The 16,353-nt window shown below is 45.8% G+C and overlaps 1 protein-coding gene and 1 long non-coding RNA gene across 7 annotated transcripts in view; both read right to left on the reverse strand.

Annotated features, from left to right (window-relative positions):
* SCAI (suppressor of cancer cell invasion) overlaps positions 1-10,726 on the reverse strand; it is a 75,635-nt gene extending 64,909 nt beyond the window's left edge. Inside the window, exons 1-2 of one of the 6 annotated variants that reach the window (XR_014507209.1) lie at positions 10,497-10,689; positions 8,077-8,121 (exon numbers count right to left, since the gene is read on the reverse strand). Coding sequence is in view for 4 of the 6 variants with exons in the window: in XM_083423706.1 (XP_083279832.1) it covers positions 8,077-8,121; positions 10,497-10,543 (92 nt within the window). In the remaining 2 variants the exon portion in view is untranslated. Of the gene's footprint in view, positions 1-8,076; positions 8,122-10,496 lie in introns of all 6 variants that reach the window. The other 5 variants (XR_014507210.1, XM_083423706.1, XM_083423707.1 and 2 more) reach the window with 5 other exon arrangements.
* The window catches only part of LOC310669698, a 173,191-nt gene that overhangs the window by 85,248 nt on the left and 71,590 nt on the right, over positions 1-16,353 (reverse strand). The gene's annotated exons all lie outside the window — the stretch shown is intronic.

The following is a 16,353-nucleotide window of genomic DNA, read 5'->3' on the forward strand; positions in this document are numbered from 1 at the left end:
CTGCCCAGGTGCCGCTAAATCATGGGAAGGCAAACTAAGGCCCAGGGCTGGATCTGACCCAATCATTCTAAATCTGGCCCGCGGAGATGGTCTGGGAATCAACGTGTTTTTACATGAGTAGAATGTGTGCTTTTATCTAAAATGCATCTATGGGTTATTTATGGGGCATAGGAATTTGTTCACCCCCAAAAAAAAAATATAGTCCAGCCCCCCCCCAAAGGTCTGAGGGACAGTGGACCAGCCGCTGCTGAAAAAGTTTGCTGACCCCTGCAATAAACCTCGGTAAATCTCCTTGGAGATGAAGAGAGGCCAAAGGTTAAGTCTTGGAAGTGGAACCGTTAGGTCTCATACATGAAGCACCAATGTCTCCTGCTTATGGGAATATGAAGATACGTGGGGAGACCATTGGTATTTATATATCTCACCAAAACTTAAGACATACAAGAATTGACTTTAAAGTCTCCATTCTGAATTTGTGTTAGTTGAAGGAATGGTTGGCAGGTTTGAGATAAAGAATTGTGCATGTTTCCCTTTTATTACTTTTTTGGAGCAGTTAACACCACTGGGTGGGGGAATGGGACTCTGACCTCTCTGTTTTGAGGAAACTGGCTATATGATGTGGATCTCGAGAAGAGGCATAATGTCAATTGCACTCCTTTGATGTATAGCTGGATTGAGAGACAGGGGAACTGACACTTCCCCCCATTCTTTGAATTCCAAAGCACAGCATGGTACTGATGTCAAGGGTTCCAGCAATTAGAAGGCGTTAAGAATTGGACATGGGGGCAGGAGGGAGGAATAAAATTGACCACCCAACACATTTTCCACCGAAGGCAGAGTCAGGTGGAGATAGGCTGTTGGGAGTGCAAATAATGTCAAAGCTTGGGTTTGCCCCCACCCCCATTGCTGCTGCTGCCATATGGGATTGAAATCACTTGCAAGAGCAGGTGGACTTGGAGGAATCAAAGGATTTAGCCTGCTTACAGCTTTTCTTACTCCAAACCAATGGGACCTAGCCCAAAGCTGGCTGTTCTCCTCCCCAGAAAGGAGATTCAAGCAGGCTGGCAAATGAAGCAATTTGTCCCTCCACCAGCAGCTGATTTCACTTGCCTACATGGAATTCCTGGTCACTTTTGATCACCAGTGAATGGTTCAAAAAACAAGACTGCTCTAGTTCTGCAGAATGCTGCCTTACACTCTTACACTGCATCAAGACTTTGGTCCATCTAGCTCAGTACTGTCTGCACTGACTAGTAGCGGCTCTCAAAGATTTCAGAGAGGGTTCTTTCCCAGTCGTACAGAGAGATGCTGGTAATTGAACCTGGTACCTTTTGGATGCAAAGCAGCTGCCCTACCACTATTACCCTGATAAGACGGTTCCAAAGCTGCACTCTTGCTGCTGAAAAAAGCCGCAGCAGGTTTTACTCCAGAAAGAGATGGAAGCAGCACATACCTTTTTAAAAATTGGAAATTCATAAGGAAGAAAATGTGCTCACAGATAGGATTGGCCCACTAGCTCCTCGTCTGGATGCTTCCACCTCTTCTCCTTCCAGATTTTAGTTTATTGGAATAAGAAGACACAAACACACACCACACTTCAATTCCTCGTTGCCAAAACAAGGCTCCTTTTTGCTTGGCTGCTGCCAAGAGCAGATCCCACCCTTTGTAATTCTGGCAGAGCTGATAGAAGGAGCTGGAACCAAATGCCAGAATAACTTGATATTTCAGTTCAAATGTCAGTTACTTTGCAACAACTTACCCAAGGCAAGCAGAGGGACAGTGGGGGCTAAAGGAGGAAGAGTTATCTCACTTCCAAAAAAAGTTTTCTCTTGCCACTACTCTGCCCTGCAAGCCGATGCAACATAGAGCATTTCCAATCATTCATGCCACTGTCAGAGATGTGAAGATCCAAGCATTACACAATCAGGTTTATCTTGGGTCACAAAATGCACTCTAGGTCTCCAACAGTGACAGTTTCTGCCTGTATGATAGCTAAGAGCTAAGAGCATCTCTCATGGATTTGGCCTGCTAAAATCAGCAGTAAGATGGCACTGGAAGTCAGCAGCTGGAAGCCCCAGGGTCAAATGCAGCCCCCTTCAGTATCTTGAGCTGTCTCATCCCAAATGCAGCTTAAGGATAGTCTGGTGCCTTATGTTCCACCTCAACCATTGAGATCCGCTTATGCAGAACTTCAGGTGGTTCCCTATGCCACTGACATTTGGTTGACCTTCACTAGGGACCAAACCCAGCTGTCAGGCACCTGGGAACTGGGCAGCAGAAACCTGCTTTCTTTTGCCAATGCACAATCTGCACTTTGCACTTTAAGGCTCCCAGTTGCACATAGGAATCTGTTGCTCCACCTGCCTCATACCTGATGTCACATAAAATATGGGGCAAGCGGGCGTGTTTTGGGGAAGGAAATTACAGGCAATATTTGAACCCCTGGTGGGCACAGGGTTCCCCACCCCTCTTCTAAAGGGAAACAGGAAAGAAGAGAGCACTCAATAGTAATATGCTGGGGAAAGAAGATGAGAAGTCCTAAAGGTACAAAAAGATGACAGTGAAGAAGAAAAATCAAAAGATCCACAGGTTTCAATCTTGCACATTCTTTAGAGAAACTCTAAATACCCTTGCCATAATGTTCCTGTTTGTCTATTAATAATGAGAATATGAGAGTTTGTCCTTTCTTTCTCTCTCTCTTGGCTTTGCAGGTTAACTTTCCCAGTCTAGAGAATGGAAAGCTACGAGTATGCCAATGAAGAACAAATGCTGTTCCTTCCAGGAGTCAAAACATACAATTTTCCTGAGAATGTGGAAGCTCAAAGTGCATATGTATTTGAGTCCCCTCACACCAACAATATTCTTTTCCTTGCTGACTGCAAGGCAAAGATGGTGAGCTGCTCTATTATTGGATGCCACTTTATTTTCCAGGACAATAGTACATTTCACTCGTTGAATGTTAGCCCAGAGTGAGTACTTGGGCTCTGTTAAAAAAAGGGGGGGGTTGCCAAATAGCAAGGAAGGTTTCACTGTTTCAGAATACACGAACTCAGGTCTGGTCAAGGCATTACATACCACACACCCTAAAAGCAATGTATCACTGAAGTGTGGAATTTCTCAAAAGTTTTGAAAAAATACACCACCACTAACCCTCTCTCTGTGAAAGCATGGGGAATGGTTGTTGTTGTTTTTAAAACCACAGGTTGATTTACAAGCTGTAGGGCTGCCAGTTTAAAGAAGAGTTTGCAGCTTAGTGCTTGGCATGCAAAAGGAAATAGGTTCAATCCTGACATATCCAGTTAGAGCTTGGAGAGATCCCAGTTTTAAATCTTTTGAGAGCCACTGCCAGTCAGTGTAGACTGCTGAGCTAGATAGACCAAAGATCTGACTCTGTGTAAGGCAGCTTCCAGCGTTCCTGTTTAATTCAGCCTCTGTATTCAAAACCATGAGAAGTAGAATCTTGATTTATTTTTAAATGAAATGCAGCAACAGAGCACATGATTTGCAGACAGAAGATCATAGATTCAATCCCTGGTATCTCAGGGTATGGCCAGGAGAGAACCCCGTCTGACACCCTGGAGAGCTAATGACAGTTAAGTGTAGACAATACTGAACTATATGGACTTACGGTTTGACACATTATACAGTGGTACCTCGGGTTAAGTACTTTATTTGTTCTGGAGGTCTGTTTTTAACCTGAAACTGTTCTTAACCTGAAGCACCACTTTAGCTAATGGGGCCTTTTGCTGCTGCCATGCCGCCGGAGAACGATTTCTGTTCTCATCCTGAAGCTAAGTTCTTAACCCGAGGTACTATTTCCGGGTTAGAGGAGTCTGTAACCTGAAGCGTATGTAACCCGAAGCGTATGTAACCCAAGGTACCACTGTAAAGGCAGCTTCCTTTGTTGTCATGTGTCAGATAAGTTGGTTCTACAGGGCCAGATATGTTCAACATCTTTATAAATGACTGGGAATTGAGGTGGTGCTCATCAAATGACAACAAACTGGGAGGGGTAGTGCCCCAGAAGACAGAATCAAGATTCAAAATGGTTTTAACAGATTGGAGAATTAGGCCCAAAGTAACAAAATAAATTTCATTAGAGACAAATGTAAGGTTCTATACTTAGGCAGGAAGAACCAGATGCACAAATATACAATGGGGGACGCCTGGCTTACACTGTTCGAAATTAACTAGTCGCCAGTCATTTTTGCGACTCAAGAGAGCCATCTAGCAACCAAATTGAGATTTGCAGTCACCTTGTTTGCCAGTGAAATAAATCTCCCCTGCAGGAGAGCAACTGAGCTTTTCCATGCTACCCCCCTGAAGACTTTTGATGTGCTAAAGAGACTCCAATGTGGCACTGTTTGCACAAGTAAACAAACAACCTGCAAAGCTCTCTTGGGGGTAGGGAGCAGGAGGGGAGATTTAAATCCTAAGCAGGAGACAAAGCAAACTGCCATACAGCCCGCTCACCCCCACTGCTCCCTCTGTCTCTTTTTGCTTTTGTTCCACTGTTAATGAGGCACCAGGTTTCAGCTTACTTTATTTGACAATAAGTTTACTTTGTTTGTTTGTTTGTTTGTGGACATTTCTTTCTTGTTTACATAATGAGGTGCTGGAAGGCTCCTTGGGAGAGGTTTGGGACCTCCTTTCTTCCCCCAATATTTAGTAGAAATATTATGGCATTTTAAAACTTAACACATTTAAACCCACTTAGTAAGTCTGACATCTCGTTGTCCCATTGGCTGGGACAAGAAAACACTCTTGAGAGGACATGGGCACCCATCAAGGGAGAGGGGGAGGAAGGTGCTTACATTAATCTTTTAATGTTTTGAGAGATTCTCAGATTCTGGATATTAAAAGGAAGGCCTGCAAAATGCACTAACGTTTACACAGTTAGTTTGCCACAGTAAATGTGGCATCCCAGGTACCCAGAACCTTTCATGTAACAGAATTTTGAAGGCTCGGGTATACAGGCAGTCCTGCAAAAAAAAAGTAAAAAAAAAAAGTTATCTTGTGAATGGAGACTACTGCTCAAAAATAATGAATCCCAATCTCATTTGCTTGGATCTATTTCAGGAAGATCTATTTCAGTGTAGAAATGGTTAGGATTGTGCTGTTAGGCCTGTTCTTCTAAGAAGTTTGGTTATAACAGGCATATTTAACTGTGACTGCAGTACTTGCTGAAGCTGCGACACATATTGAGCGCTCTCTCTCTCTCTCTCACACACACACGTATTTATAAATGCTTACGGTTAGCCACTATTGCTGAGGCTGAGCCCCATTTATGTTTGTGGTGTCAAATTAAGAACTGCTATTAAAAATGTGTTATTAACAACCTGTCACTGATATGAATTGTGCATTGGTTTATGTGCTTCAAAAAAATAAATAGAAAGTGCTGCTGCAATTGGGGGGGGGGGTGACTAGCCATTCTGCTTTTACCCCTGTAACCCAGGTTCCAGGAGCCATTTGGCTCCTAGCTTTTCTATCTCAGTTTCTAACACTTCTGGCTTACTAGTACTACATGTGAATCAGATCTAGGAGTCTTAATGGACCACAAGCTTAAGTCAACAGTGTAATGCAGCAGCAAAAAATACTAATGCTATTCTAGACTGCATCAACAGAAGTATAGTGTCCAGATGAAGTGATAGTACCACTCTATTCTGCTTTGGTCAGCCCAACCAGATGATCAAGGGTCTGGAAAGAAAGCCTTATGAGAAATGGTTGAAAGAATTGGTAAATTTAGCCTGAATAAAAGGAGACTGAAGGGAGATATGATAACCATCTTCAAATATCTTAAGGGTTGTCACATGGAAGATGGAACAAGCTTGTTTTATCCAGCTCCAAAGGGTAGGACATGAATCAATGGCTTCAAGAAGTTACAAGTTACAAGAAAAAAGATTCCGATTAAACATCAGGAAGAACTTTATGACAGTAAAAGCTGACTGACAATGGAACAGACTCCCTCGGGAGATAGTGGACTCTCCTTCCTTAGAGGTTTTTAAACAGAGGTTGTATGGCCATCTGTCAGGGATGCTTTAGCTGAGATTCCTGTAATGCAGGGGGTTGGACTAGATGACCCTTCGGGTCCCTTCCAACTCTACAATTCTATAACTATTGCTCTACCATTGAGATTTTCCACACCACTAACATCCTATAATGCACTGCAGGTGAGCTACATGGCCAGAGGTTCAGGATTATGATCTTAGGCTGTACAAAAGCTCAATTAGTTGCACATCAGGCAATATACAAATTTCAGAATGGGAAACCTGACCAGGTACAGAAAAACAGAGCCCAGTGTCTTAGGAAAACTCCAGAACACAGACCTGCCTGCATTCCCATGTAATTCACTGGGCAATCTGTTTTTTCACAACAGAATTCACAAGATGGCCTCTTGGAGTTCTGCTTGGGCCACATGTAAATGGGCCCAAACCTCAAAACTACAGGAAGTTCATCTCAGTTCTTGGAGCACCAGCACAGCACAGCTCCCAATAGTCATAATCTTAACAATTTTGCCCAAAGAGAATTTTCAACCTGACAGTGCTGGAAAACTGCTAGTAACATTACACAGCAAACACTTGAAAGAAAATAAGATGCAGAAACCCGAGCCACTTGTAGAATTAATAATGCCATCAAGCAGAGGTGGGTGAAGGAGCCAGAGAAGGAGAGTGGCAGCTAGGAATCCATGCAAAACATCTGCTTAATAATAAAACCTTCAAAAAGCATCTACTGCATTTCCCCCCACCCCATTGCTGCCTCCTCCTCCAGAGGTGTCACAGTGTGTGCTCTCTCTCTCTCTCTCTCTCTCTCTCACACACACACACACACACACACCTGCAAGCCCTTCGGGATTCCCTTTGCTTTCTACACCTTTGTGGATACACAGAGAGAGCATCCTGCTCAAATGGCGGTGGGGTGGGAGGGAACACAAACCTGCTACCTAAAGCTCTTCAGCTATGGCAGAGCACTCCAGGAATGCAAGGCAAGGTCTCCTGACAAATAGCAGAGACTAGGGGGGAGGGGGGTTGCAAACTTCTCAAGCCTTTCCACAGCATACACTGCCCAACAGACTTTCCTACCACAGTTCACAACAGCATGCATCACACACAATTTTTTCAGGTAATATTTTTCAGCCATTGCCCACAGCTGCCTCTCTTCTTCTTCTTTTGCAAAGCAATCCAGACACCAACAAAAAGGGCAAGTCTGTGAGTGCAGCCAGCGCTCAGCAGAGAGCTCACATAGGAAGTGTTGATTCACATGCATGCATGCAAGGAGCTGATGTCATTTCAGTAACTGGGGTGGAAGGTATGTTTTTCCAGCAGTAGGTAAGGGGAGGGGGGGGGAGGAGACTCCAGAACACTCAAGAGTCTTACATGCCAGAGGCTGTTTACAACACGTATTTTAAAGGGGGGGGGCAGATAAAACCTGTGGAATAAGCCCAATGCTACACACCAGGGAGTGATGCTTTGGTACAGAAATTAAAACCCTAGACTGAAGAATGGGAAGCCAACAGGAAGTGCAGCCAATATGACTGCAGTGTACATTTCCAGACAAGGCTCTTCTAAGTCAAAGAGAGATGCAGAAATGAGTGTACATAAACACTGAGAAACACACTCCCTTGAGTGTGTTTTTTTTGGGGGGGGGGAAGCATACATCCAAGAAGATGGATTGTTCCCTCTTAAGAGATTCCTCCTCAATATTTGAGGGGTGAGGCAATTAATTACCTTCCTGTAACTAGCACTAAGTAAAATCTCTCTCTGCAGTTACAACCCCGTTTAGAATTAAGAGCCAGTCAAGGGGTACAGTTCCATCTTTATCTTCTCCAGGGCAACGGCAACAGGAAAATAAACAGAATCTGTTCACCTATCAGTTTAATTTTTCAAACCAATCCCAAACATATTTTCTGTGCCCCTCCCCCACCACCACCACACACACAAACACACACACACACACACACACACACACACACAAAGGCACTACTACAGTAACAGGGAAAGCAAGATCAATAGAGGCTACTGAATCTGTCAGCACTAAATTGGGGAAGGGTCTGGAGGAAAGAGATGCCCATCCTCTTACCTGCTTTTGCGTCTGCGATGGGGCTTCTCTGCCAGGCCTGTGGTTCTGGAGCGGGGGCAGGGAGAGAGAGAAGGCAGTGACAGAGGGCTGCGGGGACAAACAAGGACAGGACGACAACCCCACTCCACCCAAGACGAGCACACATCAACAGCCACCTCCACAATCACAGCTTACATACATGCCTGCGTTTGACAGAACATTACATTCAAATACATCTTAAGCACTGGAGAGCAATGGGGATCAATGGGTGCAAAGCAAAAGGCTTCTTACAACTCCCACATGAGACAGGTGTCACCCTTATTTGGAGTCTTTTCTTCCTTATACACACAGAAGCAAAGAACAGATCACTTACACCTTTCCTAGCCCACAAGAACATTGCCCCTATTTTGTAGTGACTTTGCTCCAGGTGGCACTGGGTAACAGTCATGCCACCCCCTCTTGAGGACTCCAAGCTCTTTACCCATCAGTGCCCACACCTATTCAGAGGTCACTTCACCTTGCACCCAGTGCAACAATATCCCTCCACCTTTGATCCACACACCTTTGACCCAAAGATGAGCTGTTCCTTGGCCAATGAGACTGACACCTAAAGCAGTATCCTCCACAGCTTGGCACCCATCCTACACCTATTCAAGGTCAACGACAGCCCACCAACCATTCCTATGACCCAAATCTTTCTCTTGACCATCACCTTACCAACACCACCAGCATCCACATGAAGCCTGTATCTTCAATGGTCCCATCCCAAGCCTCCTGTTCCCACAACATCCTAGAAAGCAAACTGTCTATATCCTCTGCACCCCAAATTCAGGATAATTCATTGCATAAATTCCACCTGTCACATACAGTGCACCTACAAGCAACACCCCAAACATTAAACTCTCAATCCAAATCCCTCACAGTACAGTTATTCCAACACCTCAAACACCTCTGCCCCCAACTTCCAACCCCACTCCCCCATATCCAGAGTTCTCATTCCACAAATCTCTGAACTAACCACGTTGCCCCACACCCCCACACCTTTCTACCCCAACCCCCTAACTCTTCCCAGCACCCTCATGCTTCTCTAATTCCCAATATTACACAACCCAAACAAACCTCCAAGGCAGCCTCAACTCCTTAAAAATGTACTTCCCTTTCAATTCGGTCTCTACTCACCCTTTATACCCCAAACCCATAAAACAACTCTAACCTTTCTGGTGCCTTCTCCCACTTCCTACCCCTGGCTCCTCAACCCCCAATTCTCCCTAGGCTCCAACCCATCACTTCTCTACCAACATCCCTTCATACCCCAAACCCTTCCTAATTCTGCAGACAGACTCCAAATGTGAGGGCCATATTCTCTCATAAGCCACCCTTTTGGGGCAATGTTCCTGTTATGCCTGGGGCCATAGGAAAAAATGGAATGCAATCATCAACCTACCACACTCTTTTACTTCTAACTTGCACACAACCCCCCTCAAAGGAACCTCATCACCCCAAGTCATGCTCCCCCAAGTCATGCACCTCAACCCACATTTTTCCAGACACCCCATAACTCAGCTCCTCAAGGTGAAGGCCTCTCTCATTGCCCCTATCCTTCACTCCTTTACCCCTGTTCATGCCTAAGCCAAGCCCCTCCAGCATATAAACCCTCAGCACAGCCCGCAAACCAACTCAATCCCTAATTCACACATCCCAAGACAACCCTTAATCCATCCAATAGCCCTTCGCCCCTCACGCATCTCATACCCCAAAACTCCTCACTATACCCCTTTTGCCCCAACCCCCCCCCCCATCTCAGCCTTCAATTGCCATTCACTCTATAGACCCCAAGCTTCCTTTTGGTAACCCTGGACCCCTCCCCATGCCCCCCATGTTAGCATACAATCCCCAAACATAGTCCACAGCCCATGATAATGTTCCACTCCTTACTCTCACGTATCTAACCCCCTCCCACTAGGCAACACCCCTCAAATCAGATGACCCTCCCATACCCCCAAAGCCCTCCCTATACCCACAATACCCCTCCCCATGCCCACTCTCTCCTCCAGCCTCCTCATGCCCAACTCCGGCGCCCCAGTCCCTGCCCAGACGACTCCCAGTCCATCCATGCTCACCCTTCTCATGCCTCGGACCCCTCGCCATCTCCCTTTCTCAGCCCCCCAACTTCCACACGCCCTGCGCCCCACAAGCTCCCAGCAGACCCTCAAGGCATCGGGAAGCCCTTCCCCCCAAAAAACCCCCCCGCACCACCCTTTCCCCTCCTCAGCCCCACCACGTCCACACGACCTAGACGCCCCCAATGCACCAGAAATCCCACTGCCCCTCACCATCGCCCCCATCTTACACACGCCAAAAAAAAACCTCGCTGGAAGGGACGCTTCCCACAACCAACCCCACACCCGCTCCACCTTCGGCCCCTCCCACGCGTCGCTTACCTGGAGGCCGGGCCGGTGCGGGGCTGGCGAGCCGCCCCTCTCACCATCCGCGCTCCCGAGCGAGGATGGAGCTGCGGCAGCGGCGGCAGCAGCGGCGGCGGCGGAGGCTGCTCGCTCCCTCCCTCGCTCGCTCGCTCTCGGCTGGAAGGGAGCGATGCCTCCACCTCAGCCTAACCTGGGCACGGCCTCGCTCGGCCCGCCCCCGCCGCGCCACTCCGGCGCCCTCATTGGCCTCGCGGCCCAGGAGGAAGCGTCCGATTGGCTGGGCTCGCCGCCGCTCTCGCCTCTGAGTCTCCAGGCACTCGCCCTCAGAAGGCAGAAGCGGGAGGGGGGACGGGGGGGTGAGGGGTGTCACAGAGCGCCATCTTGAGGGCAAAGCGGGGCGTTGCTCTGAAAGGAGAGGCAGATTTAACGTACCCTTCTAATCTGTTTTAACGGGTGGGTTTTTTTCCCTTTCAATTTTGATATCTAACTTTTGATATTTTAAAAAGTTGTTGTAACCCGCCCTGGGACAAGCTGGTGAAGGGCGGGTAATAAATGTATATGATGGAGGTGGTGGTGGTGATGATCATTCCTGCGAACAGCAGGGAGGAATGGCTGAGTGGGATGGATTTGGGGTTTTCCATATACAGTATAATCTGATATCTTTATAATCATGATATGCTAATATAGTGAACTCAGTTATCCCAAGTGTGAGTCCATTTGCAGCCGAAACGTAACTACCATGCACAAGAACAGGCTGGGGGGGGGGCCCTCAAATTTTGCAGAAGAATAAAAAAGTATCTGGGGGTTGGGGGGGTAGAGGAACCCCCAAACAGCACAAAGAGGTGTGAGTATGCTCAGTGGCAGATAATGCTGAGGCATGCACACGTTGGTGGGGGGAAGAAAACCAAGGGGAAGTTGAATGGGGTATCCTGGACCCCTTAGCCAACCCAGATTAAAACCACTGGAAGAAGTAAGGAGCCAGGTTACTGAGCGGCTACAGTATCACCAATTACATGATATGTTTAAATTAGATAAGAAAAATTGTTTTTTGGACCAAACCTCCTTAATCTGAAAAAGAGCTATTTACGAACATGGAAAAATTATTGTCCAAAATGTATAAACTAATATTGTTGTTTAGTCGTGTCCAACTCTTCGTGACCCCATGGACCAGAGCACACCAGGCACTCCTGTCTTCCACCGCCTCCCACAGTTTGGTCAAACTCATGTTGGTAGCCTCGAGAACACTCTCCAACCATCTCATCCTCTGTTGTCCGCTTCTCCTTGTGCCCTCAATCTTTCCCAACATCAGGGTCTTTTCCAGGGAGTCTTCTCTTCTCATGAGGTGGCCAAAGTATTGGAGCTTCAGCTTCAGAATCTGTCCTTCCAGTGAGCACTCAGGGCTGATTTCCTTAAGAATGGATAGGTTTGATCTTCTTGCAGTCCATGGGACTCTCAAGAGTCTCCTCCAGCACCATAAATCAAAAGCATCGATTCTTCAGCGATCAGCTTTCTTTATGGTCCAGCTATCACTTCCATACATCACTACTGGGAAAACCATGGCTTTAACAACTATTATTGTAATGGGAAATAAAAGATGAGCTGGTTGAAGTATCAAAGACCCACTGGGCAGTGGATATAGGATATAATATAAACCTCTGGGAGAAACTTTGGAAGAATGATCTGAAATTTACTGCATGCCACAAACTGAAAAAGAATTATATGAAAATTATCCATAGATGGTATTTAATTCTGAGTAGATTGGCTAAGGTGTATTATGTGGAATCGGACTTATGTTGGAAATGCAAAGAAGTAGAAGGAACTTTGTCCCACATGTGGTGGACATGCAAAAAAGTTAAAGTGTATTGGGAAATGATATATAATGAGATGAAAAAAATGTTTAACCCCCCCCCAAACCAGAGGCATTTCTGTTAGGAATTGTTCAGACAGCTGTTCCCAGGAGTCAGAAGAACTTATGGTAATTCATGTATGCTACAACAGCAGCTCAGAATTTGTTAGCCCAAAATTGGAAAGTGAGAGAGGTTCCTAGTAAGGAAGATTGGCAACTTAAGATAATAGAATATGCAGAATTAGCAGATGTAACAAGTAGAACAAGAGAACAAGAACAGGTATTTAAAGAGGAGTATAAAAATTTTGTCGAGTATATTGAAAATAATTGTGCACAGTTAAAAACGCTGGCAGTATTAAAGTAATTCAACAGCATAAATATTTTGAACTGATGTAAGATAGGAAAACTAAATTAGAAGGATATATTTAAATGTGCAGGAATGGTGGATAAGTTAAATGAATCTTGGAAGGTGTGGGAAGTCAATGAACCCATGGTATAATAAAATATGTTTAATTTGAAATGTAAAATTTGAAAAATTAATAAACATTATTATAAATAAATAAATTCATAATGCATCTCCATGTCCAGAAGATTGTCCCCTTCCAAACATTGAGAAAGAGGGAAACAGAAAAAGAAAAAAACTAGGAACAGAGGAATGTAGAAAAAAATCCTTATATTGAGTCAGTCAAGCCATTGGTTCGTTTAGCTTAGTTTAGTGGTTAAAAGGTAAAGGACCACTGACAGTTAAGTCCAGTCATGGACGACTCTGGGGTTGCGGCGCTCATCTTGCTTTACTGGCTGAGGGAACTGACATTTGTCCGCAGACAGTTTTTCCGAGTCATGTGGCGTGCATGACTAAGCCGCTTCTGGCGAAACCAGAGCAGTGCCCAGAAACGCCATTTACCTTTACTTTGATGTGCTTTCGAACTGCTAGGTTGATAGGAGCTGGGACCGAGCAACAGGAGCTCACCCCGTCATGGGGATTCCGATTGGCAAGCCCAAGAACCTCAGTGGTTTTGACTACAGCGCCACCCGCATCTCTACTTTAGTGGTTAGACACAGCCATTCTCAAACTTGGATTCCTATGCTCCCATCATTCCCAGCAGTATGGCCAGGGATGATGGGAATTGTCATTCAAGAACATACAGGGACCCAAGGTTGAGAAAGTCTGGGTTAAAGGATTGGACTAGGACCTTGAAGATGAAATCCCCACCTGGCCAATATGAAGCTCACTGGGTAATCACTGACTGGCCAGTCATCAACTCTTAGCCAAACCTACATCACACGGTTGTTGTGAGCATATTTTAGAGAGTGGGAGAGCCATGTATACACCTGGAGCTTCTTGAAGGAAAGGTGAGCTATAAATAAATAAATAAGTAAACAATACATGTCCCTTACCCTGACTGGCAGCAGCTGTCCAGGGTTTCAGACAAGTTTATCTCCTAACCCTAACTGCAGATGCCAGGCATGATGATGATTAATTCAATTTCTTACCCTTGCTTCACCAAAAGGTCCCAGAGCAAGTTACAGCAATTGAAAAATACAATAATTAAAACTGTTGAAAACAAATCAGTTACCAGAATTTAACCTGGAATCTTCCGCATGCAAAGCTGATGCTGTATAGTCAAGCTGCAGCCCTTCCTCTAAAGTAGCCATTTGTCCTGCTGTACAGAGGGTAGTCTATTTGAAAGACTGGCAAGGAGCAGTTCTCTATTTTTCCAGGCTGTCCAGTGCAAGTCCAGTTTAAAGGATGATAAGAAGGGAAAGCAGCATTGGTCTTTGTTTTAAAATTTTTGGGTACACACACATAGCAGACACACCACAGAAAACCAATCCTTCACCCTTCAAATTTAAGAAATATTCATTGAGGAAAATTACACATTATTTTTGCACACAGAACAATCCCAAAAGCCATCTTGGCTTTTCAAATTACCGTACTCTAAATATTTCCTATGAAGAAGGAGATATCTTGGAGAAACCTTTCCCAGTACAGTAGTTATTTTCACTTAAGAATCCTTCAAATCCTGTCTTAAAGGCATATTTGTGTATGAACAGGGTGGGCTTGAGACCTGGATTCAAGAACTAAAGTATTTACAGTCACAAAAGAATGGCCAGGCTGCCCAGGCATAGCTGTCAAAGTTTTCCATTTTTTAAGGGAAATTCCCTTATTCCGAATAGGATTCCTCGCAAGAAAAGGGAAAAGTTGACAGCTATGTGCCCAGGTAATACAATCAGCAAAACATTATCAGGTATCCTGGCAGCCAGGAGAGAAGCCGCACTCAAATTTCTGTTGCAGACTGCCTCCTGTGATGTATGTCCCTTGGGGAGTTGGGCAGCAAAAGCCACCACCCCCCCATTTTTCTGCAACACCTTGGTTACCCATTGACAGTGAGCACTAGCAGTGTTGCATTAATGCAGTCTAGAGATGGAGCCTCAGTGCAACATCTTGTGTGCATCCATGCCACAGTGTTGTCCGCATCATAATGATCTTGCATTTCTATATTGTAAAGAGCCCTGAGATCATTTGATGAAGTGTGGAATATAAATCTAACGAATAAAATGATAAACAAATGACATGATGTTATGCACAAGGATTGGGCTGTGAGAAAGCTCATGTAGTCTTCCTGTTAGAATCCTTAACGCTAAGCAAATTTGCTCAAGCAGAGGTGGGATTTGTTTATTATTAAATTTCTAGACAGCCCGCCATGCAAGGATCACAGGGCAGTTTACAATATAAAAACACAAAAATACATAATGTTACAGATTTGGGGGTAGCAGGCTGTTCTTATGTTCCTAAGGTCACATTCCAGCCAGGCCAAATAACTCAATGAGGCTGGTGAGAGGTACAGCCTGGTGAGAGCTGTGCTTTGAGTAGGGTGTGTGGTCTGAGAGGCCTGAGGAGCAGAGAGAGAGGCCCAGAGGACCGACCGCATTTTCCCACCCCATGCCTGAGGTCCGTCTCCCCCCCCCCCCCGCATACCCATGTAAAGAGTAATGTTCAGGAGAACTCAATTCCAATGAAACAACACACACAGCATCAGACTGCACATTGCCATTTTAGATGTTCCTGCTAAGTATATCATAACCGATCCATGACAAATTCCCAAGGAGACAACGATCCCGAGATGCATGTCAACAGTTGCTAGTTGAAAAATGCTAAATCTTGATTTCTGAAGATAATGTTCATGATTGCATTGTGTCATCGTGTTTTTGTTTGTTTGTTTTTGAGACCATCTCCAGAAGAGTAGCAGTAATGTAAAAGGTAAAGGGACCCCTGACCATTAGGTCCAGTCGTGGCCAACTCTGGGGTTGCGGCGTTCATCTCGCTTTATTGGCCGAGGGAGCTGGCGTACAGCTTCCGGGTCATGTGGCCAGCATGACTACGCCGCTTCTGGCGAACTAGAGCAGCGCACGGAAACACCGTTTACCTTCCCGCCGGAGTGGTACCTATTTATTTACTTGTACTTTGACGTGCTTTTGAACTGCTGGGTTGGCAGGAGCAGGGACCAAGCAATGGGAGTTCACCAAATAACAGGGCCTTCTAGTACCTTGGAGCTCAGGATGAAGAACCTAGCTGCCAATGAGGTAAGGTGAAGCACCTGCCTCAGATTGCAGAAGAGCAAGAGGTGGAGTCCTGCTTGCCCCACCACTTTTGCCACTGCCAGAATGCCCCCCTCTCATGGGTGAGACCAAGGCGTTCTGGTGCGCAGCATTGCCACTTGTCACACACCCCTTGCCACCACGGGGCAGAGAAGATGAACAGCAACACCTTGAGGAGCGCCCTGGTTCTCCCTGAGCTGAGTGAGAGGGGGAGATGGCATTCCAGTGGCATTGGAAGGGGTGGGGGCAGCAGTGGGGGACAGGGAGCGGCATATTCCTGTTTCACCACAGGTGGCGAAATGGGATGGGCCGCCCCTGTCAGGATGGAAATGCCTGCGAAGAAGTGGAGTGCAATACACAGAAGCTTACAACAGCTTTCCCCAAACAGGTGCCCTCCAGAGGTGTTGGACTACAACTCCCATCAGC

This window comes from Podarcis tiliguerta (assembly GCF_965153285.1).
Source record: "Podarcis tiliguerta genome assembly, chromosome: Z".
Taxonomy (NCBI): domain Eukaryota; kingdom Metazoa; phylum Chordata; class Lepidosauria; order Squamata; family Lacertidae; genus Podarcis; species Podarcis tiliguerta.